General features: G+C 34.4%; 2 protein-coding genes across 3 annotated transcripts; one reads left to right on the forward strand and one right to left on the reverse strand.

The window, feature by feature from the left end:
• The first annotated feature begins 1,211 nt into the window (after positions 1-1,211).
• On the forward strand, positions 1,212-12,779 carry LOC137572392 (alpha-tocopherol transfer protein-like). 2 transcript variants are annotated; one of them, XM_068284147.1, is made up of 8 exons: positions 1,212-1,619; positions 10,475-10,707; positions 10,771-10,862; positions 11,689-11,842; positions 11,949-12,074; positions 12,140-12,318; positions 12,378-12,528; positions 12,593-12,779. In XM_068284147.1, exons 2-8 carry the CDS (start codon positions 10,521-10,523, stop codon positions 12,640-12,642), a joined length of 939 nt encoding a protein of 312 aa, XP_068140248.1. In that variant the 5' UTR covers positions 1,212-1,619; positions 10,475-10,520; the 3' UTR covers positions 12,643-12,779. The 2 variants fall into 2 exon arrangements, with proteins under 2 accessions (XP_068140248.1, XP_068140249.1); XM_068284148.1 differs by lacking the exon at positions 1,212-1,619 and adding an exon at positions 7,188-7,318.
• Positions 12,780-16,692: 3,913 nt separating this feature from the next.
• santa-maria (scavenger receptor acting in neural tissue and majority of rhodopsin is absent) lies at positions 16,693-25,629 on the reverse strand. Its single transcript, XM_068284114.1, has 5 exons — positions 25,379-25,629; positions 18,918-19,101; positions 18,406-18,711; positions 17,822-18,341; positions 16,693-17,761 (listed from the first exon to the last, which is right to left on the reverse strand). The coding sequence occupies exons 2-5, from the start codon at positions 19,059-19,061 to the stop codon at positions 17,028-17,030; spliced, it is 1,704 nt and encodes a 567-aa protein (XP_068140215.1). The 5' UTR covers positions 19,062-19,101; positions 25,379-25,629; the 3' UTR covers positions 16,693-17,027.
• Positions 25,630-27,839: the final 2,210 nt, after the last annotated feature.

The raw sequence follows: 27,839 nt of genomic DNA on the forward strand, positions 1-27,839 counted from the left end.
TTTGTTTTTTAAAATATTCTAAAGTTTTTCATAATAAAAAGGTGGTCCTTAAATCCATTTGCAAGGTTATCCAAAAGTGCTTTTGAAATATTGTATAGAGAAGACGAGCTTTAATTTGAGATAATAAATAAGGAATAATTTTAATTCATTATTTTTATGTTTTATTGAATAACATTGTTAATGAATAGGTTTTTTTTCGGGTACTCAAATATAATTATCTCTCTTGAAGAAAATTCTAAAAAAATAAAATAGCATGTAATTTTTGTAATGTAACTCATAATAATTAAAGTGATCATAAAATGTCTGCTTATTGTTTTGAATTTTTCGTTAAAGATAATATTTTATATGTTTTATTTTAAATAATGCCAAAGATGATAAAACGATTAGCATTGAAAAATATTATTATTATACCACGATTTAGTCGCAATTACAAATTACGTTCAACCCTCGGATTAGCTATAGCTACTAAGCCTTAAGCTAAAGCATTGAAAAATAAAATTAGATATCTGTATGTAGATAGTTTCTTTTTAAGTTAATCATCTTCTTAAAATCGACTTATGAAATATCATTGCCGATTAAAAATCAAGAAAAGATTTTTGAAAGCCTTTTTGGAACGGATCGTAGTTAAAAAATAATACTATGACTGTTTGGGGTTAAATCTGTGATATATCCAAGATAAATAAGTAAAAATTTAAAAAATTTGTTGTTTCCAATAATCTTTCTCTAAATCCAAAGGGTTGCAACCATTATTTTATAGGGCTTAACAACTTTACCTAAATAACTTCTTCATTATGATGACCACTCAAGCTTGGAGAACTTTGAATTTTCATATCTTTCTCTTCTCTCCTCCCCCTTTAGGACTTATAATGTCACAAACTCTCTACGCCAGCAGAGCAACCCCATAAAAAATTAAGTATCCCCCCATGAAAGCTTTGATTTTAAAGCAAAGCTTTACCGCCTTTGGAGGCCAGTGTTGAAAAAGCTGTTTTGAAAGAGAGAGAGAGAGAGAGAGGGAGTACTCGAAAGCTTTTATGTGATTATTGGATTCTCTCATTTTGTTGTTTTTTTTATTGCAGTAGTTGTTTTTTCTTCTGCTTGCCGCTGGCTGCTTCTGCTTCTGCTTCTTTGTATTTGTATTTGTATTTGCAGTTGTTGCTTTTGTTAAGCTTGACTTGGCCAGTTAATTAATTTCAAGAGCTTGAGAGACCCGCCAAGACACAGCACAGTCGGACAGTCGGTTGGAGCTCTCAAATAAACAGAGTGAATTTAGCCGCGTTGCCATTTGGACCTATCTGCGAATTCGTCGTCTCCGTCTCCATCTCTGTCTCCGTTTCTCGACTCCCCCTTTTTGGTTTGCTCCATCGAGTCACGAATTTTCGATAAACAAAAAAATAATTGTGTGGCATGACTATATCTTGCATCTGCTGACGTCGCTGCTACTCATCCTCATCCTGTTGCCGTCTCGATCTCGCGCTTAACAAAACAATTGCGAAAATAATTTTTTGGTTTTTTGGCCAAAGTGAAACGTGAAATCGGAAATCTTTTACAATTTTTTATATATAAAAAAAACTATTGTTGTTTTGTGATATACAAGTAAACGATTCAACTTTTTATTTGCGGTAAGTTGCGTTAACATTAAACACATTTTTGTTGTTGTTGTTGTTGCTGGTTATGCTGCCTGGTTATGCGCATGCCTAGCCTAGCTACGTTGACACACTTTCTGCCTCCAACCCAACTACTACCTCCATCACTTGGCGTCACTCCACTCCGCCCCACACTCCAATTCCCCCCATTCTCTCATCATTCGAGTACTGAAGTTTTGGCAATAAAAACAATTACCGCCTTGCCTCCTGGCCCGGGGCCATACATTTTGGCTGCAATTCATCAGCGCGTGTGCTCAAAGAGACTTCAAAATCCAAAATGTAAGTTAGCCACTCCCCTCCCCTCCCCTGCCCCACCCGATTTTCTCTCACATTGTTCATGTAAACCCATTCATAATGGGCATAGCATTTAGCTAGATCATCTAAGTCAGTAGCTGATAATATCAGAGTCAATTTTCTCATAATACAGTGGAACAGCCCATGACTGTGACTAATCGACAAAAATATCTAAATTGAAATTCATCGAAAATATATTCAATTGAATGGTAAACTAAGAAATTATATTTCAAAAACATCCAAAAGTTAATGAAGCTTTTAAAATGGTTTATTAACCCCAAAAGTTATCTACATTTTAGTTAATCAGAATAAACTGAATTATATTAATCATAAGCAGTCCTCGGTAGATGAGTTGTGTAAGTGACCCAGTTATTTGGGCAACTGAACAACGAGGACCCGGGTTCGAATCCCAGGCTAGTGTATGGATGTAGTTTTCGTCTAATTGTAAGCCGAAGGCCTTAGTTGCCAGTGCTTGTGAAATATAGTTAGGTTGATAGTTTACAACTATATCCTATACTTATAACAATAACAATAACAATATTAATCATAATTCTCAATTGTTATACCATATTTAACAAAATTTTGTTAAAATTTGAAAATAATTGAGAGAATTTCGAGAAATAATCTAAACTAGAATTTCGGATATCGAATTTCTCAAGGTGCCCTAATTGGAAATGGATTGGTTGGATATGGATATGTGGTATCCTTCCGTGTCATACGAAGATTCTATTCTTAGAAGAATTTTTACCTTAAAGCTCTAAAATTTCGAAATGTTAGACTGATTTTGACCCTTAAAACTCAGATAGATAGATATCACAGATAAAAGCTAAGGCTTTTGGGACAATTTAAGAGGTTTTGATCCCAGTAACCTATTTAAGTCTAGGAGTTAAAAGATTGTTAAGTCTAAAATGGAACAGGAGAACATTTGCTGTATTTCTAGGGGTTTGAATTATATATAATCCCAAGTATACTGCCTTTCAGTCATGGACTATGATCTCACATTGGTTATGATGTCCCATATATTAAAGAGTCATTAAGTTTAATTTGATTTCGAACCTATTCTCATATATTTACTTCGATTACTTAGTAATATACATTTGTAGTAATTCTTCACGAACGAAGCTTCACTGTAGGTGCCCCCAAAAAAGTAATGCATGTAAATGTAACACGACAACGAAATGCAAATTGAATTAATGCTTTAAATTCAACCTCTCTCGTTTCCTCTCTCTAGAAATTGAGCCCATCCCTCTCTAGCACTTGTCTTGGTAGCCTTTGTCTGAGGTTTTTAATTACATTCATTGGTAGATCTAACGGCTTATAAATATTTCAAGCAGCAGAGCTAAACAAACGCTGCGGCTAATGACACTCACAACTGAAAAGATCGGCTTGTCCGATCATCGTATGTTCAGTTTCAGTTTCTATATCAAATTGGGCAACTTTTATTTTTGTTTTTTTTTTTTTTTTTGGTGGTCGGCTTTGCCAATATACATACACTTGTATTTACAGTATTCTAAAGCGTGTCTGACCTTCATATCAAATATTGGAGTATGAACCCCAAACGAACGATAAATTAATAAAAAAATAAAAAATAAAACTCAAGTGAATCGAAAACCTGTTAAACATCTTTTTTTTTTTTTTTCATTCAATGAAGTGTGAGTGGGCCCGTGTGTTTACCCAAACAGTTAACAATTCTGTCAAGTGAAGGATGCAAAAAGTCGCAAAAATATGCACAAAAGCCGTTGTTATATTTTGAAATTTACATAAATTGATGTCTTTAAGATAAATAGTCGAATCTGAGCGCACTTGGCATCGAAGGTAATACAAGCCAGTCAGAAACTGCAAAAATGAAACCGAAAAAGCAGTTTGGCATTTCGAAAAACGAAACCGGCTATGCCTGATTCTAGAAACTCAAAAAGTTTTTATATCTCGCTCTCTGTCTCTCATTTTTTGAGCCGGTTGTTTCATTTACTTTATTTTAAGGAATGCCAATTTTGGTAAATTTATGCAAAATTCCTCTTGGTAATTAATCATTGAAGTTGTCCTAGTTTCAGTTATACTGACTAATTGAATAAGTATTCAAAATTTTTGTATATGAGTTGTTTATGAATCCAAGATTCTTCTTTTGAAAAGTGTTAACAGCTTTAATTAATTTCTGGTTGTTAATACAAGTAACTATTGTTTCTTGGTTTTTATTGACAATTTTTATCTGAATTTTTTCTGCTACTCATTTCAATCTATTTGCTATGGGATTTGGTTATATGGTATTTTGATTAAGGGGCTACCAAAAGTCGCCATTTATTCCATTCTGAATTAGCGAAATTGTGATTACAGAGAAGCTGAAGATACTAAAGGGAATTTTTAAATACGAAGATGACAAAAGTCCATCACAGGTTGCTGAAAATTTGAATTGCTCACAACGATATATCTGCGGATCCCTAAAAAAAGATTGATATTAATCAGATCTCCTAAGAAACCCGATGGGCAAACCCATTTAACTTCAGCAAGTCATACTGACATTGTGTATGCAAATTACAACGAAAAATATTTCATTTTAGATGACTTAAGTTTACACTTACTAAGTGCCACGAAATGGCATATGTATGTATTCTATACAAATGACACACCAAAGGTCTGCCGGGATGTTAAATCTAAGTACATACATGTGTAGGGTAAAGAAATTTATCTGAGGGCGTTTTTTCTGAATACTTGGATAAATGGATTAGAACCCAGTCAAGAAGGTTTTTTTTTTAATAGTTGATAAACAAAATATTCTTTTCTTAAGTTTAAAAATATCTTAGAGTTGAGAATGTGTTTTGGGCAGACAAGGTGTCCTCTTATTAGACTATTTAGACCAGATTTTTAGCGGACGTTGACGTTACGCCAGGACAAAGCGTGTTTCGCGCGAGCCCAAGCAAATAGCTGCCCACCTCCCACCCGACCGACCAAGGGGTGCAATAGAAAAAACAGAGAAACAAATTATACTGTAGCTACCTATGAACTAACTAGGAAAGGATATATGTTTTAAGTATATTTAGGACGGAGATTAACCAATCTGTCGGTACCATGAAGACGGAGTAGATATCCATAACCTTTAGTCGTTGTTCTTCTAACTATGCCAGGCATGAACCTTTTAGGGTCCTCTGCTCTGATTACAACCTTTAATTCCCTGTAATCTGCTCAAAGTCTTCTATATTGACTCGCCTGAGTTATTAGCGTAAACCTGAGCTGAACTTTAGCTTAGGTTTTAGCTAATAACTCAGGCGAGTCAATATAGGTGAGTCAAACCTGAGCTAATAACTCAGGTGAGTCAATATCACCAATTTGGAGCTTGTGCATAAAAATAACACCAACCATAATTCCACGGTTAGATAAGGAAGGAAGTTTAATCAAAAGAAGTCTACTAGAATACGAAGGAAAATTGACATTGCGATCCCAGCTTAAGCCACGAAGAGCAAATAGCAAGAACTGCTTTTCAACGGATTCAAGTCTACTCTGGTGGGAGTCATATTGTGGTTACCAAATATCAGATCCTTACTCTAAAATTGGACGGACATATATAGGGGTCGTCAAATACTTTTGACCATCTTTAAATAAAACCAAGAACACTCATGGCCTTTGAGACCTTGGTGGAAATTTGGGTGTTAAAATTTAACTTATGGTCCATATTTTTGGAATCTTTTACTTAGTAGTTATTAGTATTTGCAAATTAAATACAACCTAACAACTACATTTCGAAGTATGCTCTATAATTTGAAATAAATCGAATTAGTTCAGTCCTTGCTTCATTCATGTTTTCTCTAAATGGAGATTTATTAAAAAACTTAAACCAATATCCAAAACTTTTATTCTTTAATTTTCTCTATCTAAGAGACCTTCATAGAGAAAATTGAAGAATAATAGTTTTAAATACCTTCACAAGTGATTTTTGAGATTAATCTTATTATGCTTATTTCAATTTCAGTCTATCCTAAAAGGATAAGCAAATTCTATGAAAGGTATACATGACAGGGAAGTAGAAGTCGTGCAGTTTACTAGGGCTTTTGGCGAACGAATCTCGAGTCCGTCTCTGGTCTAAACAGCTGTTCAAATGTGTATTATCCTTTCAGGCACCTCGTCTGCATCCTATTGTCTAGCAGATTGAGGACCAGTCATGGGTTTCTACCCTGAAGCGGTACCCAATGCCATACATCCTTATGAGGTTAATGTTTCTGTTTACAAAAAGTTTTTTCTCCAGTTTTTTAAGTAATTCTTTGACAAATTTTCTTTATATCCTTTTAATGCCACGATTAAACAATGCAGTTCGTTTTCTTAATTTATTATTCTAAAAACTTAAACTGCAAAATGCTCAGTTGTAGACTTCTTTAGTGAAATCCCTAAACTAGGATTTTAAAATAGCTTTTATCTGCCCTGTAAGTTCCAATCAGTTAATGTCATATAAAAGTTATTGAGCTGTTACTTTGGAAGTTTCCCTAGCTAAAAAATACGATTTCTACGATTTCCTTATGAGTGCTTTTTTTTTTTTTATTTTATTGCACAACAATAACTACAATACTTGCACCTCGTTTAACTGGAATTTGTTAGAATTATTCCTCTTTGTTATTATTCTTTTGATTTACATGTAATGTGCCTATTAAAAGTTTTCCTTTTCATTAAGATTAAATTATTTACTCGCCAAACAATTAAAAATGCGACACACGAACGAGAAGGTGGGTCATTGTGTGGCCTATTTGTTGTGTTTTGTTTTAGATTCGAACTTGAGTCGATCGTAAAGACGAATTTCAATCGTTTGATTCCACTTATAATATGATTATCAAGTCATTGTCATATTATAGAAAAACAGCATTAAAAGTAATTGCTTAGTCATTTGTTGCGATCTAAAACCAGTAATTTGCATTAAGTTGAATTGAGAAAAGATTGTCAAGTGCTTATGGTATATACATTATGCATATCATATCGGCTTTAAGTATATACAGTTATTCTCTTTGAAAGAAATCAACTTTTATGGTTGTTGATAGTCGAAAAGCTAATCAGAAATGTTCAAGAGTTGGTTTATACTATAATCTATTCCAAACACAATAACATACAAGCTCCTCCGATTATATGTTTTTGCATTACAGTCTTTGTTCTTTTAGTTATCAGCATATATACTTATATATATATATATACATAATGATAAACATAGTCGTCGTCTGTGGCTACTGCCATTATTAACTGCGATCATTGATAGACTTCAGCCGGCTGGCAATTGCAATTGCAGTGAACACTCAATTTCAGTTTCCGGAATTCGAGTTCAGTTCAGTTCAGTTCATTCGAAGTTTCGTTGCAACTCGTCGACATCGTGTTACGCCCCATTGGCCCCATAGGAAAATTGTGAAATTGTGGCAAGTATTCGTACGGGTAATGCAAATTACTGTGTACTTACATACATATGTATGTATATGATGTTGTTAAAGCTCTTGATTTATAAATAGTTGACTAAGCATTGTTGATGTTTACCTTAAACAAGTTGTTGTTCAAGTTGATATTGAACAACTAATTGTATGAGGCTATCAAAATTAGCCAAGTTAATTGAAAATTGCATAAAACACCCAGAAGGGGGCAAAGCTTAAATGAATTAATATAAACATAGTTGGATCGAGGCGAACAATCAGCGAATTAAAGGAAATTTTTGAATTATTTATAAAAGTTTAGTTATATGATCATTTATTGCCTTGTTCTGATTGTTATCAACTTTTAGAATGAGTTTTGTTTTGTTATATATAGAATCAGAACGAAGTTATTCAGTCATTCAGTTACCTTTAATGCTTTTTTGGTCCGCTTTCATTAAAAACTTTTCAAAAAGATAGGAACCTCTGTCAATCAGTGGCGTAGCCAGAAAATTTTGGGGGGGTTAACATGTTTTAGGATCAAAGATATTGAATTGGCTGAATCAATTTAATAAGAAATGAACCAATTTTCGGGGGGGGGTTTATCCCCAAAACCACCCCCGTTACTACGCCACTGCTGTCAATGACAAAATGTCAATGAACTTTCGTTAGACTTAATGTTAGCTATGATCCTGTCATTTCTGGCTTATATCTGTTCTAGTTACCCAAGTGCCTTATGTATAGTTTATTAATTCTAAAACGTTCCAAGTTTTAGACAATTGAAGGCCTTAAAAATTAAAAAGTTCTCAACATTTAACATTTAGAACTTGAAATTTGATTTTGAATACAAATTGTTAATTGAATTGTGTCCGAAAACAAACAAAGGTTTAAGATTTAAACCAGTTTTTGATTTTGGCACTTGATGTGTTTGTCAGACACCAATCAGAACTCGGACCTTGTTCTAAATGAAAAGAACTGCTTAATCACTATGACTTGCCCATGTTCTCGGAAAACAATACAAACTAAAATAATGATGGTGATAAAAACTATGGGAGATACTTACAAAAGTGTTTCCTTATGGTTAACGCCTTTCTAAATTGTTTAATAAGCTGGTCAGCTAGTCAACAGATAAAAAAAAATTACTATAATTAGCACCTAAGTAGGAAGACAGGTAATTTTACTGATGGTTTTTCCCTTTCATTGAGTAAAGTTAATATTTTTTGTTGTTTTTGTTTTTTAACAATTTATTTTGACACTTTGCATGTGGTTAATTGGCAATTAAATTTGTTGTGATATGACAACTTTGTTTTCAAGATTAAATAAAATATCTTCGTGACATGTCAAGTACTTATGGCCTATAGTATAGGGGCCCTATACTATGTCTGTAGTACTCTGTACATATGACATGGAGATTTCTATATACACACGTTTGTGCAATGTGTGAATCAAAATCGGATGATGGAAAGGGTCCAAGCGAATGAAAAGTTTTATGCGCATAACTTTATGGGCTGTTGAACTTGGTGTGTGTGACAAAAAGACAAAAGGCCCCAAAATATAAAACTCAAAGCCAAAGTCAAACATAATGTACGCTTTTATTTGACGAAATTTGTGGACATTGAACGGGTTTCTCACCTATATATGTATATGTGTATATAATAATAAAAATAACCCTAACAACACTGTTAGTAACTCAAAAAACTGTCTAAATGTTGACCTTGACTTGGTAAGAAAATAACTCAAAATGTCTTACTAATTGCTCCAACTTAATCGCCAGATCAAAGCCCATTGTCAAGTCCTTCAGTGAGGTCTGAACAGTCATAGATCAATTGTCTTGCTACGTCATCATCAATTTTGTTGTTGTTGTTATTGTTGTTGACGTTTCTTTAAGCCAAGGTGTTGCCAAGTCGTCTACGTCGTTTAAATGGCCAGCCCACGTTTCGTTTTTCACTTTGCTTAGCCAAAAAAACAAAAAATGCCTGATCATCGATAAAATATGAACACAATTTGTTGCTATTATGTTGGCACACCGAATATTGAATACTCTACTTAATATTTATTCATTTGTTAATGGGAAGTAAAGTTGTAAAACTTGTTTACAACGTTGTCAATATCTGAATGAGCCCACGCTGCGTATGCTTAATTACATTTTCATTTTTTAAAGTGGAACAAACACTCAAATGAATAAAACTAAATTATACTAAAAGATTAAGTCGGATTATCTATTGACTTAAGTTTCCAACAACAAAAAAAAAACATGCTGAAATATTTGTAAAAGTTCAAAATTTGAAATTCAAACTGTTTCCTTTCGAAATTTCATATGAAGTTTGATGTAAACTTCTGAGTGTGAAAATCTATAAAATGCCTACTCAATCTTATACTAACGATATTTAAGGGTTTTATTGTAGGTAGCTCGAAAAGTTTAAACCCCAAAGCCTGATTGTTTTAGTACAAAAAAAAACTTCTAGGTCAAAGCCCCCAAAAATTGGAAATCCCAATAAATATTGGCCCTAAAGACTCCAATTTCATAATAGCTTAAGTTGAGCAGTTCTTAATGTTGACAAAAATGGTCAAGAAACAGAAAACTAAAAAAATGATGAGCCTTGACCTACTAGTTCTAATATAGAAAGCTGCTAATACTATTAGGTTTCAATGTCTGTGTTTAGATGATGTTCTAGCCAGACTAAAAATCCTTGAAGTCTGATAGGTTTCCTCAAGATCATCACCTTCTGCGCAAACGCCTTGATATCAATCAATTACCCTCATTTCCCATAGAGTATATGTTTATCTACTCAAATTTGAACGTTTATCGACGCACACGACTCTAAGGTTGTGTGACCAGTTTTGGGCACTCTATTGTCTAGCCATCAAGACCGCCTTCTCGCCGGCCTCTTGTCTCTCCATGTCTCTCTACTGCTCTGACAACTTCTCTTCCGTTGTTTGCATCGTCGTCAATAGTACGGCGGCTTTTGCTAATGAAGATCAGCATTGAGTCATAATTTTATTGTATTGGCTTAGAGCTCAGGCATTGAACTGCTACTCTATGCTTCTTTGGCTGCTTCTGCGGAAGTAACCCAGTTGTGTCAGTCACTCCGAGGTATTCGCAGAGAAGGAAATAGAAACTTTGACAAAATGTTTGAGCATCTGACTAAAGACTTTTATTCTCGATTTCAGCTTGAGCCGGTGAACAACAGTGGACAGACAACAGTCAACAGACACCATGGGTAAAGCAGATTGCATAAGCTACGATGACAATAAATTGCCCTACATTGATTTGGGCAGTGCTCGGATACGCATGGACAAGGAGCAGGCACCCGAATGGGCTCTAAAAAAGGCACAGGATGAACTGAGAGAACTACCAGGCATCAAGGAGGAAGCCATCAAGGAACTCAGAGTGCTAATACAAAGTGAGTGGAGCGAGGAGCTTCCATTCGGATTAGATGTTTTATTAATTTTACATTTTTCTTTAGATGAAAAATACCTTAACTTGCCTCTGGATGATGAATATATGATGATGTTTTTGCGGCCTTGCCATTATTATCCAGAAAGTGCCTTGAAAAGGGTAAGTGAAAAAATCAATAACGAAAGTTTATTCAAAACCGGAAACTAAAGCCAACTAAAGTGAGTCGTTTAAGCCGGCAGTTTATGGCAAACTTAACTTTTAGTCCAAGAAACGAAATGACCTTTACCATATATAGAATCCAATTAGCACATAACTGATTAGCCAGTTCGTTAGCCATATAGAAATTGGTGGTACAGTTGACCAATATTTTTATTTGATGATTTGGAATTAACGTTTTTTTTTTAACTTTTAGTTTATTTGTTTACAATAAGATTAAGTGCATGTCTTTTTAAAACAATTTTGAGTATTTGATGACATTATTTTTAAAATGATTTCTAGAAAATACATCGATTAGTAGAAAAAACTTTTATGTGATTCTTAAAATTGTTCAGTAAATCTTTTTTAACTCTCAATATAATCTTCATTGAGCTTGCTTCACTTTGACTTAATATTTGTTATTTTAAATATAAAAACTAATCTAATGCTTTAAGCTAAACCTATGCACTTGGAGTTTATAATTTATTCAAAGATAAAGTGGATATTTCATTTTGATGTTTTAAAACTAATTCTGATATTTGGAACTAATTACTTTTCTGAGTCGATTTCCATTTAAAAATATAAACTTTTAACGCTCTAAGACTACAGATATTTATATTCTTAGCTGTATAAATCGGTCTAAACAAAATAATCCTCCTAATCGTAGTTGATATGAAAACCCATAAAGATAATCACAATCGAAAAAGATTAAGCTGATTTTATGTATAGTAGAAACTAGCTAAAAAGTAATTACAAATTTGTTCTTTTTTTTCGTTTCGATTGTTTGCAGCTCAAGAACTTCTATCACATGAAACTGAAATATGGCATAGCATGTGAGAATATAATACCCTCGAAATTGCGCAACGTTTTCGATGCGGATATACTCAATTTGTTGCCCACAAGAGATCAACATGGACGTCGTTTGCTGGTACTGGAGGCAGGAAGTAAGTAAAATGATCAAATAGACACAAAAAAAAAAAAACTCGGCGTCTAATAATTATAACTTGTATTTTTCTCTTTTATTTTTTTTGTGGTTGTTGTTTCGTCTAGAAAAATGGAAACCTTCACAGGTGCCATTGCCTGATCTGTTCCGCGGCATACAGTTGACCGTGCTGGGCTCCATGGTTGAGCCATTTTCACAAATTTGCGGTGCTGTGGTCATAATTGATATGGAAGGTAATTCAAAATAATGATAATGAGATCTCGTGACATGACATTGACATTTCTCTGAACTTACTTAGGTTTGCCCTTGAGCCATATTACACAGTTTACACCATCGTTTGCCGCCATGCTATTGGATTACGTACAGGAATGCATTTGTATGCGTCTGAAGGGCGTTCACATTGTGAATAATTCATATATATTCAATATGCTTTTTGCCATTTTCAAGCCTTTCATTAGGGAAAAGTTGCGCAAGCGAGTAAGTTGATTTACAAGAATAAAGTTTTCCAATAATTGAAAATCTTTCCTTTTTCTTAGATCTTCTTCCATGGCAAAGATTGGAAGTCACTGACCTCTCACATTGAGGCAAATGCCCTGCCCCCGAAATATGGCGGCACTGCCACATGGGAGTTGCCTCCCGGTAAAGTGCTGGGTGATTTCTTTGAATGCTATTCCAAGGATTATGAACGTAAGCCTCAAAGCCTTTATATTCCGTTTCATATAATTTTAAAATGTTTTCTTCTTTATTACAGTTGCCGATAGTTATGGCTATACTGAGGGTTATTCCATGAAAAAGAAGTAATCTTTTTGGGGGATGGGAATCAACTCTAATACCTAATCCATTTCGATTCGTATTTTTAGTATATTAAGTTGGGTCATTTGTGATATTGCAAAACATTATTAAATCTAATAACCAAATGTGGAAAACATCGAAGCCAAGACTTTAAGTAGGCCTTAAACATTTATTGTTGTAATAATGGTTTTTTTTTTTTTGAATACGTTGTTTATCTTAAATATAAATAATTACAAATTGAATTTAAACCGGCTCGAGGTCAATCTTACAAAAGAAGATTATTTCAAAGGTAACACACAAAAAGGTGAGCAGGTTGTCTGTATAGCTATTTCAAGAACTACCAAGTTCTATCATCAGCAGACTTTGCTAAAGAACTCCAGAATTGCAATAGCCATACCATGTCTTCAACGCTAAAACTAGTTGGGAATTACATTGCCAACTAAATGAAGCGAAAAAAGCTGGCGAAGCCTACAATACCGAAGACCACCTTTTGTGCATTACCCTTAGGCGCTATGAAATATTAGTGTAAGAGCTTCGCCCTTAACAAACTAAATTCAAGACCTGTTTCTTTTTATACACGGTATATTGTACCATATAGAAAAAGGGTTTTTTTTTTGGAATAAAATTCCAAAAATAACGGCGTGCCTTCCGTTAGTGTTATCTGGATTAGTTCTGGAGTTCTTTAGCAAAGTCTGCTGATGATAGAACTTGGTAGTTCTTGAAATAGCTATACAGACAACCTGCTCACCTTTTTGTGTGTTACCTTTGAAATAATCTTCTTTTGTAAGATTGACCTCGAGCCGGTTTAAATTCAATTTAAATTTCAATAGGTCGCAATCTCTAACCAGATAACACTAACGGAAGGCACGCCGTTATTTTTGGAATTTTATTCCAAAAAAAACCCTTTTTCTATATGGTACAATATACCGTGTATAAAAAGAAACAGGTCTTGAATTTAGTTTGTTAAGGGCGAAGCTCTTACACTAATATTTCATAGCGCCTAAGGGTAATGCACAAAAGGTGGTCTTCGGTATTGTAGGCTTCGCCAGCTTTTTTTCGCTTCATTTAGTTGGCAATGTAATTCCCAACTAGTTTTAGCGTTGAAGACATGGTATGGCTATTGCAATTCTGGAGTTCTTTAGCAAAGTCTGCTGATGATAGAACTTGGTAGTTCTTGAAATAGCTATACAGACAACCTGCTCACCTTTTTGTGTGTTACCTTTGAAATAATCTTCTTTTGTAAGATTGACCTCGAGCCGGTTTAAATTCAATTTAAATTTCAATAGGTCGCAATCTCTAACCATATAAATAATTACAAGAAAGTTGTTAAGCACAATTCTGAAAAATTAAACATAAAAGACACTGTGTAAATTTATTTCTGAAATGTCTTTAAATTATTTAATCTTTTCTTTAAATTTTGTACAAAAACCGTACACTAAATATTTTTAGAGATTCCTAAATTCCCGTTGCGCATACGCAGTGTGTTACAACTAAAAAAGTGAGAAAAGCGTGACATGTAAATATTATTGACAGAGGAAAATGAATTTTAAAAACAGAAACTAAGATAGTAAAAGCCAGTAATGAAATTTATTAAACTTGAGTTGAATAACCCATAATAATAAGGGGTCGATAAATAGGAAAACTAGAGATTTTCTTCCTTGTAACGGTGTTCACAAATATCAGAATGAAAAAAAACATGTAAAAAATACATAAATTTACACACGCGAGTTTTCAGAATACCTAGCAGTGGCTTAAATCTGTTGTTAAGTTGCTAGAACGGATGGCTTTAATGTCTGCTTAGCTGGTCTCGCGGAAATTCACGTGATCCTTGGGTTGGGTGGGGTCTGGGCAGTACACCGCTGAACCCACTCCTGTATCCATACTTAAAGTTGACTGCTTTGTGGGTTCTATGACCAAGTCTTTGTGACTTAGAAAAACAGCTACATTGTTATCGGGTCTCGTCCGTTGTAGATTGGGGTTATAGACTAATATTTTCTAATAAGTTTCCATATAAATGTGAGCAATTGTTAGTGTCGGTTTTAAGGTTAAGATATAAATAAGTTGAGGTGTAATTGGGAGAGTAAGCATCATTGTCACAAAGTTTCAGTCCGATTTGTGTCTTGATAGTTTACTTCAAGGGTAGGCACCCATAGCAAATGATGGTGTTACAATCTGTGTGCATGTCGAAGTCAACACGATGTGCACTTGAGAGCGTAAAAAGTAGTCTGGTGCAGCATTTCGAAGCGAGCGTTTTGTTGAATAAATACATATGAAAAAAATTAATTTAGGGCTTGTTTTCTCATTTATTTTCTTACAGCAGATCATAGATTGAGCGATTGAGCCATATTTTACTCACATTTCATTTTCCAAAGTGTAAAGCACACACATACAGTGGCGGACACGAATTTAAGACGTTTTTTTATTTTTTTTTTTGTTTTTGATTTTCTCGGCTCCTAACAAACTTAATGGAATAATTTTTTCTGTAATTTGTTGGTTATTGTGTTCAGATAATGGACCGTCAGATTGGTCTTCATAGTTTAATCCGTTTTTTCACAGGTGCATTTGAACAAAGAGAAGTCCGTTTTTTCGGGGGGCATTTATTTAAGACGTTTTTTCCAAAATCTTAAACATTAAAGATAGACGTTTGAAATCTTCGTAGAAGTTGTAGATCTAGCAAAACTAATATAAACTGCATACAAAAACCAGAGGGCCGGGGCTAACTTCGACCGCGTCAAAGTTTGTATACCCTTGCAACTTTTTGGTAACTCTTTCCTTACCTATTAGCCATCAATGTGGAAGAACGTTTTATCTAAAAAGGCTTAAGCTTGAGAAAGAAAGGCCTACAATCATAGGAAATAACGAAGATATTGATCAAAGTCACTGTTTTCCACCGATCGTTCCTATGGGAGCTATATGATATAGTCACCCGATCTTGATCAAATTTGGCATAGTCGCTTATAGGCGTAGTAAACTCTCTAATATTAAGTTTCACGACAATAGCTCAGAAAATAACGAAGTTATTGAGAAAGTCACTGTTTGTGACTTGGCCGTTTGTATGGGAGCTATATGATATAGTGGTACGATCCAGCTGAATCCGAGATATACAACGCCTGCAGTATATACAAGCCTACGTGCAAAATTTCAGCTCTGTAGCTCTTACGGTCTAGGAGGAGTTTGCGTTGATCCAGACGGACGGACGGACGGACGGACGGACGGACGGACGGACGGACGGACGGACGGACGGACGGACGGACGGACATGGCTAGTTGAACTCGTCTCGTCGTGCTGATCAAGAATATATATACTTTGTATGGTCGGAGATGCTTCGTTCTATGCGTTGCACACTTCTGACCAAAATTAATATACCCTTTTTGCAAGGGTATAATGATTGAATTTCGATTTGGAGCCAATTGAAAATCTAAATTTTGTATGGAAATTTTTGGTCCTTTGGGCGAGTCTATTTTACGACACCAATTCATACTAAAGTACCTTTTTCCTTGAACTACGAAAGAAAGTGAATTGAATTTCCCGTCGAATGACATATTTTTCATTAAAATCTGATAAAAATTAGATAGTTTTTTTTGCCTATCAATCCTTGAAGGCGGAAATGTAACTGAAATCTATTGCGAAAACAGACTAAACAAAACTTTGAGTTCGTTCTTTAAAAAGTTTATTACATTGTATAACTTTAAAAATGATCTCGAGAGAGCTATCAAAATATCACTTAAAGTCAGGGTTAACAAATCTTGATTCCGATTGTGATTGCTTTTTCGATATTGCCTTACCTAATGAAAGAACTAAATGGAAAGCGTCTTTACAAGTTTTCAAGAAGAAAAATGTAATTTTAATACTTTTGTTAGAAGCTGAACTAGAATTTTGTCAGATTGTTATACTCAAATTAAAAACTCAACTATTTCTTAAGAAATCACGTTTATAGTTAGAAGTCCAAAGTTTTTATTGTCTTCCACAGGGTTTCCTTAAAGGAATCAAATTATATATCTTACTTACGATATTCATGGAAGATAAACAAAATGTTGTTCAAATAAGAAATTAAAGTGCTTTCATATATGGTATATATATAAAATATATATTTAATTCGATTTGTCTGGCTTTTTGGTTAGAGTTATTAACAAATACACATTTATCAAAAGAGGAAAACATTCACAAAAATTCCAAAATACATTTAAGGAGTATTCATTAAGACTATGCAAAGTGTTCATTATTGGATTGTGTATATCAGATCTTTGCCTCATTAATCTTTGGCATAGGCACTGGAGTATGTAATTGGGAGTAGTAATACTCTATAACTAAACTAAGAACTAATAAGAGACTATACTAGGACGGCTTAGTAGCTAAGCTGGCAAATTATCAAAGCATTCTTTGCATCGTTTAGATTAATTTTGTTTACTCTCATCACTGATTCCTGTAGAGGCGGTGGCAACACTTTCTCCAGTCTGCGATTTGGACATGGGCTGGATCGATGGCTTTTCCTTGCGTCTGTCTTCGAGTAGTGGGGAACTGTCTGGACCCTGCTCACATACCAAAGTCGAGGCCTTAGATTTAAGATCATCGGCACTGGAACTGCGACTCTTGTACTCCTGACCATTGCCCTTGTGCTGGGTCTTGAGATCATAACGATCAGATCGTCGTTGACACCAGTTCAAAAGCTCTGCCACTGGCGTCCAGCAGAGTAGGAGCAGGCCAACTGCCAGACAAGTTCCAGCAAAGATTTGTCCTGCCAGCAGAACAATGGGCAGAACCTTCAATTGATCAGCCAATTCGGGAGTGATTCTTACTTTCTGCTCAAACCATATAAGAGGAAAGAATATTCTTGGGATATCTGTGTACAATGCGATTCCCTCGATGGGTTCAACCAACATGTTGACCTGGAAACGAGCTGCCACCTCCAAGGCAATGCCTGTACGCGGTTCCAGGACCATATAAAACTCATGATTCTCCTTTGTGGGATCCAAGCCTTCAACTTGATCCACATAGAATTGATCGCCATTATAAAAATGTGGATAGGACATAAAGACGGGCGATCCAAAACGACAGGAACTTATATTCATGACACCCGAGGGCACACATTCGCCACCGCAAAAACAAAGATTCTCCGGATATAGGGTGCCTAGGTAATAACAAAGAAAATATATTTATACTTTAGAAGAATTTAACTATTCAGCCTCACCATTATCTACCGAACGTGGTCCACCTGCGTACTTGAATCCCTTCAGTCCTTCTATTTCCATTGTTTCTGTGTAATCCAACGGAATAGTGCGACACATATCGGGGGTAAAGAGACCCACACTGCCCCCTGGCTGCAATTGGGATGGTTGAAATTCACCCGCTGAGCCATTTGTCATCCCACAATAGGAGTCAAAGAAGCCGGTGTGTTCATTGAAATTCCAGGTATGCATTTGGCCCAGTTTATCGATATCATCGGCTCCCGTAAAGACATTAAATGTGCCCGTGAGATCGGCACTGCCATTTCGGGTATAGAACCAACCAAATTTGTCGAAAGGAACTTTAACATCATCGCCAAAAACTGGCATGGCAATGGCCATATCAATCATTATGTCATTATAGCCCGTGAAGAGGAGCTCATCCACCGACTTGCGTACCGACATTTGCTGATCGTAGAGCTTTAGGCCGACATCGACCATGCCTCGTTTTACACTATTCCATCTCTTGGCTGTGGCAGCAGCAGACTATAAGAAAGGAGGAAAGGTAATCAATAGAGGCTGATAAATGGAACCGAATGGAGTCACCTACCAATGCCACAGCATTTAGGGTTATAATCTCATCATCTAGACTGCCATTGCTACCCTCCGCATCGAAGTAGTAGAAACTTCTTTTCCTATAACTCACAGAGCTATTGTCGGGATGCCAATTGATGTCGACTTTATCCGGTTTCTCACTGAAACGATATGGACCAACTTGCTCCAGTATGGGCTTTGTAGAGAGATTACCAAAATCCTCGGGATTTGTCCAATTATAGAGATATATATCTAAATTAAGTTCCAGCGGCGGAGTCTTCCAATTCTCATAGACACGTGTGTTGGGTGACAAAGTCATTTCCTTTACAAAAATGAAAATCAATTTCAATTAATTGAACAAAAGCTTAACTAATTCGCCCCGAACTCTCTGTGGCATTGCAACCGAGCAATTGAAGGCGGTTTCTTCTGAGAGTCTCCCCACATCAATCAAATGTGCAGCTGGCTCTGATTTAACCATCCATCACTAGCACTTGCTCTTGACCCTTGATTTGGACCCAAAACACTAACCTTATGCATGATGCAATTGAATAAATCCTCCCAGAACATGCCACACAATATGCCGAACAGTCCCAGGCAAAAGCCAAATATGCCGATAATTAATTTTCGATGACTTTTTTGTTGGCCCCACATGGCGGTGTTTTGTGTGGGCATGGCTGTGGGGTCGACGCCTCCAATGGTAATATGTCTGGAACTAAATGGACAAAAAATAAACTATTATTAGCCATGTGCAGATTAAGCCAAACCAAACGAAAGAAACGGAAGCGAAGCCATTTTAGTTACATAGTATAAACAGATGACTAACATTATAAATATAGAAACAGGAGTTTATCAAGCAAAATGCCATCTTAATGTCTACCAAATTTTAGATACAAATGGAAATTTTGTTGTTTCTTTCAATAGCAGTTTATTAAAAGTTTAAACAAAAGCGAAAATCGACTAACAAAATAATAAATAAGAGTTTTCCAGTCGCCAAAATTGATTTCAACTTCACTTGTTGCAAATTCACATAATCCAAACCTGAATATGAAAACTAAATATCACATCTTTTAGTAAAACAGAAACCTCAACATAGTTTAAAATCCTAATCATATATTATTTTAAAAAACTATTCTACACTCACTTCTTAGCTCTCTTGACAAATAACTAAATCGAATCGATAGAAAAACTGAACCAATTTAAATATATTTTAAGACAGATTATCGGGAACCTGAACTAATTTGAATATATGCAAAAATAGAAAGTAGAAAATTTATTTTAGGACACTTTTTGTCGTTGGAGCACTGAAATTCCGAAACTATTTTGGGTGTTTATTTTGAAACTTTACATTTTAAGTCAGATAATTATATTTGATTCAATTCAGCTCGATGCTCGAACGGAACTGAATTAATTGCTATCTAAATATTCTAGAATCATGCTGGCCAAAAGTCTTTTAGCCGAGGGCAAGTTAATAAGTGTAAGGAACAAACTGCATCAGTTGATTCAACTGGTTGATTGTAGTTGGTTCTAGGAATATTATAAATTTATTTGAGGATGATTAAAACGCTTAGTTCTTTATGTTTTTCAATACATCGGTTTGGAAGTCTTATATTTTTAGAAAGAATAATAAAAGTGAACACATTCATGGCATACAAATTTTATGTTTTCAATTATTTTGATATTCAAACCAAGGATATTTTTAATAAATGCTAATTGGACTGCCTATAAAGGCTGCAGAAATTTTTCTAAATTCGTTTTTAAAGTGATTCACCTAACAAATTTCTTTTGTTTTATGTAATGCCTCGCTTGATCAGAAGATCTATATAGTTGGATAAAGATTGATGGACAAATCGTCAATATATATAGATATAAATTACATAATAACACTGGTCGACATGATTTTCGCTGACGATAACTTGAGAGGTGTTCTTAAGTAATTTGGGTACGCTGATTCTGACTGCATACTTGTTTTTTGGCCATCACGTCTAGATTTTGTGAAATCTGGAGATCTGAGGTTGGAAAATGGGCACCCAAAAGTATTCTATAAAAACTTTAAACAAAATAATTCAACTTTTTTAACAGATTTTAGAATATTCTATGTAAGAAAATTAGCACATATAACTAATGAGCAATTTGTTAGACGCAGCAGATTGCCACAATTCTTTAAAATTAAAAAGCAGACAATTCTTAAAATCCCTATAGCATACTTTTTGATTCAAATTTCACTCATTATGAAACCATATCCAAAGTGTAAGATATTATGATTTGTAACAGAGGAATAACTAAGTACAGGACCGTGATCAGCACCCCCCCAATTACTATAGGAGATCTATTGAACTTAAAACACTTTTTAATGACCTCAAAAATGTCGGAATGGTTTAAAACCCCGATAAACACCTCGATTTAATCTATTCTTATAAGTCATTTGTTTTTAAAGAGTTGTTATTAAAATAGGTTATACCAATATGTAAAAGATTAAAGAATGCATTGCAACAAGTCCTTTTAAGTAAGTAATTTTCAAGGATATAATATCTAGCTAACTCGGACAAGACTTCGTGTACTTTGGCGCCGCCACTGGCCAATTTCTCTCTTATGGGCAACCTGGTGGAAAACGTATCAAATTGGCCTATTTCTGGTACGATTTAAGTTAAATTTAAGATGGAAGGAACGAATTCAAACACGTATAAGTACAGTCGAGCTTCGATTATTCGTGTTCCAATTAACCGTGATGGCCAAAGATCAGTCTATTGTTTTTTGTTTGAAATGTTTCCACATTGTTTGCTTCGATTAAACGTGATTACCTCTATTATCCGTAAACTTTTTTTGCCTCATGTTTTCAGTAGAAAACTGTATAATCAAAATTGTTATTCAATAAATAGATTATCCGTCCTGCTTCTGCTTCCGAACATCACGGATAATCGAGCCCCGACTGTACTTAATCGGATGGCTTGAGCTGTTGAAGTCTATGAGATCCAGGTGTTCATATGGAAGGGAGAGACTCGGCAGTTGATGCCGATCAGGAATATATATACTTTATTTAGTCGGAAAAGCTTCCATCTGCCAGTTACATACATTTTGACGCCTCTTATATACCATTTCACTCTATGGAAGCAAGGTACAAAACGCCCATGAAATAATATTTCAGAAATTACGTTTTCTATTTCATTTTTAAGTGTGAACAATTATTTAATTTTATCGATATTTTCAATCGTTTTAGTCGCACGAAATGTTTACCAGAATAATTATACACAAATTACCATAATTTATATACGTATACTAAAAATAATTTTACCTAGTATATGTATTTTTATTTCAATTGAATTGAATCAATTGAAAGAGAAAAACGTGACTTTCAATTACATTTCACACTCATGTAAACTCAGTCCAGACAAACAGACTACATACATACATATATACCTATATATAGGAATATAGACAAAAAGTATATATAAAAGTCATATCAGTGGAGATAATTTCCGAACGTTGCCTGACGCACCGGCTTTTTAATTGAAGCAAGTGTTTTTCATATTTCAATCCAATTTTGGGATTTGAATTACAAATCAGACAATGACGATATCGACGCGATTTACTTGAATATATAATTCTTTCTCCTGGGGCGATAACAGGTTTTTGAACTTTGAAATAAGTACACATGTTAAAAAAAGACACAATAACTTTGGCCCTTCCAATTTGTAGTATATATACCAAATATATATGTGCCCATTTGTAATATTCCTCGTTCTGGTAATTTTCTTTCTCTCTCTTCCTCTCTCTCTGATATATCATCATAATTGAGTCTATCAATTGACCCCTCGGTGAGCTATGGACTGGGTCTTTGACACTCTACGTTTTATTGTACACGAATACAAATCTATATATATAAATAAAAATACATATATATGTGGCATGTCAGAATGGGAGGTAAATTGATATGATTATGTGAATTTTTCAAATTTGTCGGCGTTTTCTCTTTTTTCGTGACATATTCTGTTCATATTTTTATGAAAGATTATTGAAGTATAATAGAGCAGGCGAACTTAAACTATTTTTAAAGTTCTTCCCCAAGGTTTAATTGAAATCAAGAGCAACACTCACTATATAATTGCTTTCAATTAAGTTTTCTGCTCGTTCCTTTTTTTTTTGGTCTTTCATATTGTCATTATTAAATTAAGCATCTCACACACATCTTTTGACTTTAACGATTCCAATCTGCCTGCCCCTCGAATGACACACGAACGATACACTGTATCATATATTTTCGATGCAAATTTTTCGGGTAAGAAAGCATTGAACCCAAAGCTGAACTTTCTTTCTTTGCATATTGTTTGAGTTATATGGCCAAAGCCTTGAAGTCTCTGTCTGAAGTATACAAATAATGTGTTCAAATAACCAAGTTTTCAATACATCGCTTCCAAAGTCACTGGCAAAGTGTAAGCTAGAACTGAGGGCATTAATATTGAGGTAGGCATTTAAATAGACACTGTGGGTGAACACTCGAATGTGATTAACTATTCAAATTTATTCTCAGCTAATGTATACGAGTGAATACTCGAGTGTGATTAAAAATAAGTGCTTAGAAAAAATACCTCATTCCGTATAAAGTTTTTGCTATAAAAGTCAAGAATTTGAAGAATTTTTAAAAAAATTCTTTGGAAAATCTTGAGTTGCTTATAATCTTGAATAAAGCTCGATTTAGGGACTACAAATCGAAGTCCTAGTGCCTATGAATCTTTTCAATTCAATACTCCATTTGACACCTTATGGCATAAAAAATATACATTAGTAATTTTCCAATGATGTACTGATTTAAACTGTCTTCATTAAAGATTTATTTAAAAACCTTTAATACTTAATCAATTGTTCATAAATTGAAGAGTTTCCACTAAGTTCTATTTTGCTAAAGTAAGTGATATTGGGGAACTATTTGCCTAATCTTCAAATTGTTGTTATGGTTAGAAGACCTTTTTATGTAGATATACATACATATGATTTCAAAAAATAGTAGTTGAAATAGTTTTTGTACTATGTATTTCAAGGAAAGAAAATAATTTTTTTTTGATATTGACATTTTTATTGGCTTAGAAAAGGTTCTATGAATCAAAACCTTTACGTACAGTGGTGGTCAGTTGGTTAGCCTCTTTGATTGAATTTGATTTTCTCGTCTTCCAAGAAATTTAATGAAGAAATTGTTTCAGTTATTTATTGGATATTATATTTAGATGATGATCCGTAATTATTGTCATGTCAGTTTTCGACGTTTTTACTGATGCATTTGAACAAAAAGCCCCGCACTAAAATATTCGGTCAATAGTTTAGCCCAGTCTCTCCAAAATCTTTAATATTATAGTTAGACATGTGAATTCTTTGAAGAAGTTGTAGATCTAGGTAATCTAAGATAAACTGCTTACCAAAAATGTTCAATTTTGTCCCCGTATTTGTTTTGGGGCCAATCGAAATTTTGGGTTTTTATATGAAATTCTTGAGGTTGTTTGGTCTGTTTCATTAATCCTTGAAATTTTAAGGATTATACTTGAAACTAAGATGAAATGTGCCTATCAAGTAATACAAAAGAGCATAGACTTTAGTTAAATCAAAAAATCACATATCTTCACTAGATTATCAGATTGTAATTCAGGGAATATTTTCTTGGAAACTGCAGAAAATGAAATATGACCCTCTTGAAATGATAAAAATATAATAAAATAGTAATAAAAGCCTAAAGGAAGAGTTTAAATATCTTTCCCATATGACACTATTTAATCCTTAAGCTAAACCTTGAGATTGCGAAACATCCATATCAATAGAAAAACTTACAAATTCATTAGTTTTGCTTAATTTTAAAAGATAGAGATGCTATCAAAATAATGTATGGGAAAAATGTTCTGATCTAGAGTCGAATAACATATCTTTAAGTAAAGTAATTAATCTGTACAGTTATTTAAAGAGTCATATCCAAATCTGGATGTTAAAATTGAATCTCAATCTGCGACACTCTAAGAAATTTCGAGTTGTCCTATCAATAAGGCTTATAGTATCTGAACAAACTTTCAGAATTTGTTAAGTGCTGCCAAAAAAATAAAAACATTTGTCTAATCTCAATTGAGTTACCATTTACGTTTGATCGTTTCTGATAAAGTAAACAATGAAAAGGTTGCAATCTCTATTTTTTTGGTTTCCGACTGTTATAACACCTGCTCAAATTTCCAAACAAACCACAAGACTTATAAATTGACATTGGGAGTGAACCGCAGAAATAGCAAGTTTACAAAACTCGGAACTCAAGACCCAGATACATACATACAACCATAGGAAGAGTAATCGAAAATAGAGAAAACGCAATTGTCTGGTTAGAGGAAGAGATTGATTGATTCTAATGAGTTATCAGTTTGCCATTTGATATGTGTAAACTAAAAATATAATCTACAAACGATGTAAATGTGTAACTTGGGGGGCTTCAATTACGTTAAATATAATGAAATGTGAAGTCAATCTAAACAAAATAAAGAACTGCCGCATCGTGTGAAAAGTGAATTGAATTTGGCACGCAAATGCAATTAGTAATTGAAAGCTGCTGAAGTAGTTGAAAGCTGCATGGGAGGTCGTGGGGCAAATATATGTTTTGCTTAAGTCAAAATTCTTAAGAAATGGCAACCAAAAACTAAATATAGACAGCGCAAATAACTTGGTTACTGTTTATTCAACAGGTGTTTTTCATTGTTTGCATTCCCGAATTCACTGCGAAAATGCCAATTTAAACGATTTAAGTAGGTGGGTAGATTGTTTATAAGCTTTTTACTGGTCCCGTCTAGGCCGATTAACCAATAAAACCAATCAAGTTGAATTTATAATAATTTATATTTCATAATTGCCAGTGTAATCGTAATCTGGAAAAGTCTACTAGCGATTAAATGAAGGAACATATACATATATGTCTATAAGTATATACTAGACGATGGTAGGTTCTCTTTTTTGAGGCACATTGTTACACTCACTTTGTTCTTTCTTTTTGCTTTTTGTTGTTGTTGATATTTTTTGTTAAACAATCACTAAATAAATTTGCAAAAGGAAATTGTATAAGGCTAAGGACATGCTACTTGGGCACGCGTGTGTTTGGACGGGGACTTGGGGACTTATCACAGGAAGAACTCAAAAAACCAAAACGGGCGCCAAGAAAAATCAACTTAAACGGAATGAAATGAAATGAAACAGCCGTTGGATAGGACCGTTACTCGCCAAAGCTCGATTACGACTAAGCGGCGAGGCCGATTCTACGGCCAACTGGAGGCTACGTCGTTTTATATATATATTATGTGTGTTTGTTTTTTTTTACACCCGATGATACTCATCATGATGATGACGATGATGAAGAAGATGATGATTAGTGAGAGGAATATGATGAATGTCAGTCAAGTGCAATGCAGCCGGCTGCCTGGCTTGAGACAATCTTCAAATGTGTGTGTGTGGGTGGGTGGTGGGTTGGTTTGAGGGATGTGGGGACTAATTTGCGATTTAGTTTTCTGTCATTGAAATTTAACTACAACTGATTTCATTAGAAAGGAAGTGGGTTAAACTTTCTAGTTCACAACATAAACAAATTGTAATTGAAATATTCTGAAACTGATAAATAATCATTCTTATCAACTTGGCTAATCGTATTGATTAGCCCAAACGCATATGTACATACCTTGTTAGTACAACAAATCTTTACAGGAGCGGATAAGAAGGTTTAAAGGGATAGGGCATTTTATTTACCGCAAACTGAAAACCCGGTCTTCATTTATTGAATTGAAATTTTAAGCTGATTCTAGTTCCCAATCTTAGAATCTGGAAGGCGATAATTCTTCTTTTGAAATACTTTTTCTAATGATCCATGGGGTTTAGGGTGTTAAATTGCTTATACTTCATTCTCAACGTTGGCTATTTGATATAATGAAGTTGTTGTATTCTTAAATGTTTACCACAGAGTTTTAAGCAAACTTGGCATAATTTTCATTGTTTTGTTTATCTGATTTTGTGAAGCCATTTCAGATAAACACGATGTTTGAGCTTAAAAAGGAATAACATATTAATTTTGTTCTAAGAGAACAGATTCTTCTGATACTTCGCAGCTATGATTGAAGGTTTTTGAAGTGATGCTCAAGAAATAATAATTTTATAGTTCCTAACATTCAGAAAGTGGAAGTTCCTTATTTGAAATTTACAAAAACTAAAGTTCCAAATTGACTCTACTTTTTTGCAATTTTAACCCTCTTTCACCCTGTGACTTTGATACTGATTGATTGATTTGGTACTGATAAAAGTGTGTTATAGGAAAATCGCCTTCTAATTTGAATCCTGGCTACGCCTTTAGTTCCCAGCACTTAATAATTCGAATAGATTTTTAAAATTTCAAAGTCAAGTCAAGTCGTTTGCAGCTTCATGTCTGTAGTAAAATTTAACATAATTTTAATCTGTCTTAAAGAAAAAGATGGAATCAGTAGTGTCTATTTATTATCTTCGTTCCGATCTTTCGATTGCCTTATTTCCAATATTATCAAAGTGATCGCCAGCAAGTTATTTAAAACCTCATTCACTACCTAATCCATCCCTGTCGTTTGCGGGTATGTAAAACAAAGAGAAACATATTTTTAATACCTATCTGAACACAAGTATTATCATATCGCACAACCACCCACCGAGTTTAGTTCACATAGAATTGGCTGAGGCAATAAAACAATCAAATGTCGTTGCACTAGTTGGATGATTGAGACCAGGCGCCATCCCCTAATTCCCACCCCCAATCCCCCAAATTTACTTGGGTGACTATTCGGGTTTACTTATTGGATTATGCTTGCGTGTAGCTATATATATGTATATATGTATATGGATTAGTTTTCGAAATAAGTTGAGCGGAATTAAATTTAGTTAGTGAATCGGATTGTGGTTGCATTGTAGCAATTGGGTTAATGGGTCGAAGTTAAAGCAAATAACTAGCTTATAACGTTATTTGTTTAAATAAACCGATAAGTCGATTACCCAACTGAGTGTCGTACATTTTAGCTGTGAAAAAAGCTTTTCCCAATGCGAAAGCTTGACAACTGAGGGCGCTGCTCTTAGCAATTCATAAGAGACATGTTTGAATTCATCAATTTACTTGGTGGTGGATTTACAATCAAGGCTTTCGTTTGTTGCCTCCCCTCATTTAGTCTAGAATAACGTATACGCACGGTGTGACGGCTAACATGACTTTTGTTGAGAAATTGGCAACGACTCGATATGGGATTCCCATCAAGTTCATGCTTTCTATTACCCAAATTAGATTTTAAAAGACAAGTCGCATTGAAGGTTTAAACAATCGGGTTTTACTCCGGAACTATCCAGTGTGACCCGAAAGTACCTCAAAATGATGAAGAAAACGCACAATTTAGAATTCTCTTCACTAATTATTGGAAAGTGCTGTGGATTAGTCCAGTC

Source organism: Drosophila tropicalis, unplaced genomic scaffold, assembly GCF_018151085.1.
Source record: "Drosophila tropicalis isolate 14030-0801.00 unplaced genomic scaffold, ASM1815108v1 contig_302, whole genome shotgun sequence".
Taxonomy (NCBI): domain Eukaryota; kingdom Metazoa; phylum Arthropoda; class Insecta; order Diptera; family Drosophilidae; genus Drosophila; species Drosophila tropicalis.

Bases quoted from the DNA above. Each gene is read 5' to 3' on its own strand.
- LOC137572392 (XM_068284147.1), top strand. From the start codon at position 10,521: ATGGGTAAAGCAGATTGCATAAGCTACGATGACAATAAATTGCCCTAC. The intron at 10,863-11,688 runs GTAAGTGAAAAA...GATTGTTTGCAG, and splicing joins CAGAAAGTGCCTTGAAAAGG to CTCAAGAACTTCTATCACAT. The intron at 12,075-12,139 runs GTAATTCAAAAT...GAACTTACTTAG, and splicing joins GGTCATAATTGATATGGAAG to GTTTGCCCTTGAGCCATATT.
- santa-maria (XM_068284114.1), bottom strand. From the start codon at position 19,061: ATGCCCACACAAAACACCGCCATGTGGGGCCAACAAAAAAGTCATCGA. The intron at 18,712-18,917 runs GTTAGTGTTTTG...ATTTTTGTAAAG, and splicing joins TCAATTGCATCATGCATAAG to GAAATGACTTTGTCACCCAA. The intron at 17,762-17,821 runs GTGAGGCTGAAT...GTTATTACCTAG, and splicing joins ACCACGTTCGGTAGATAATG to GCACCCTATATCCGGAGAAT.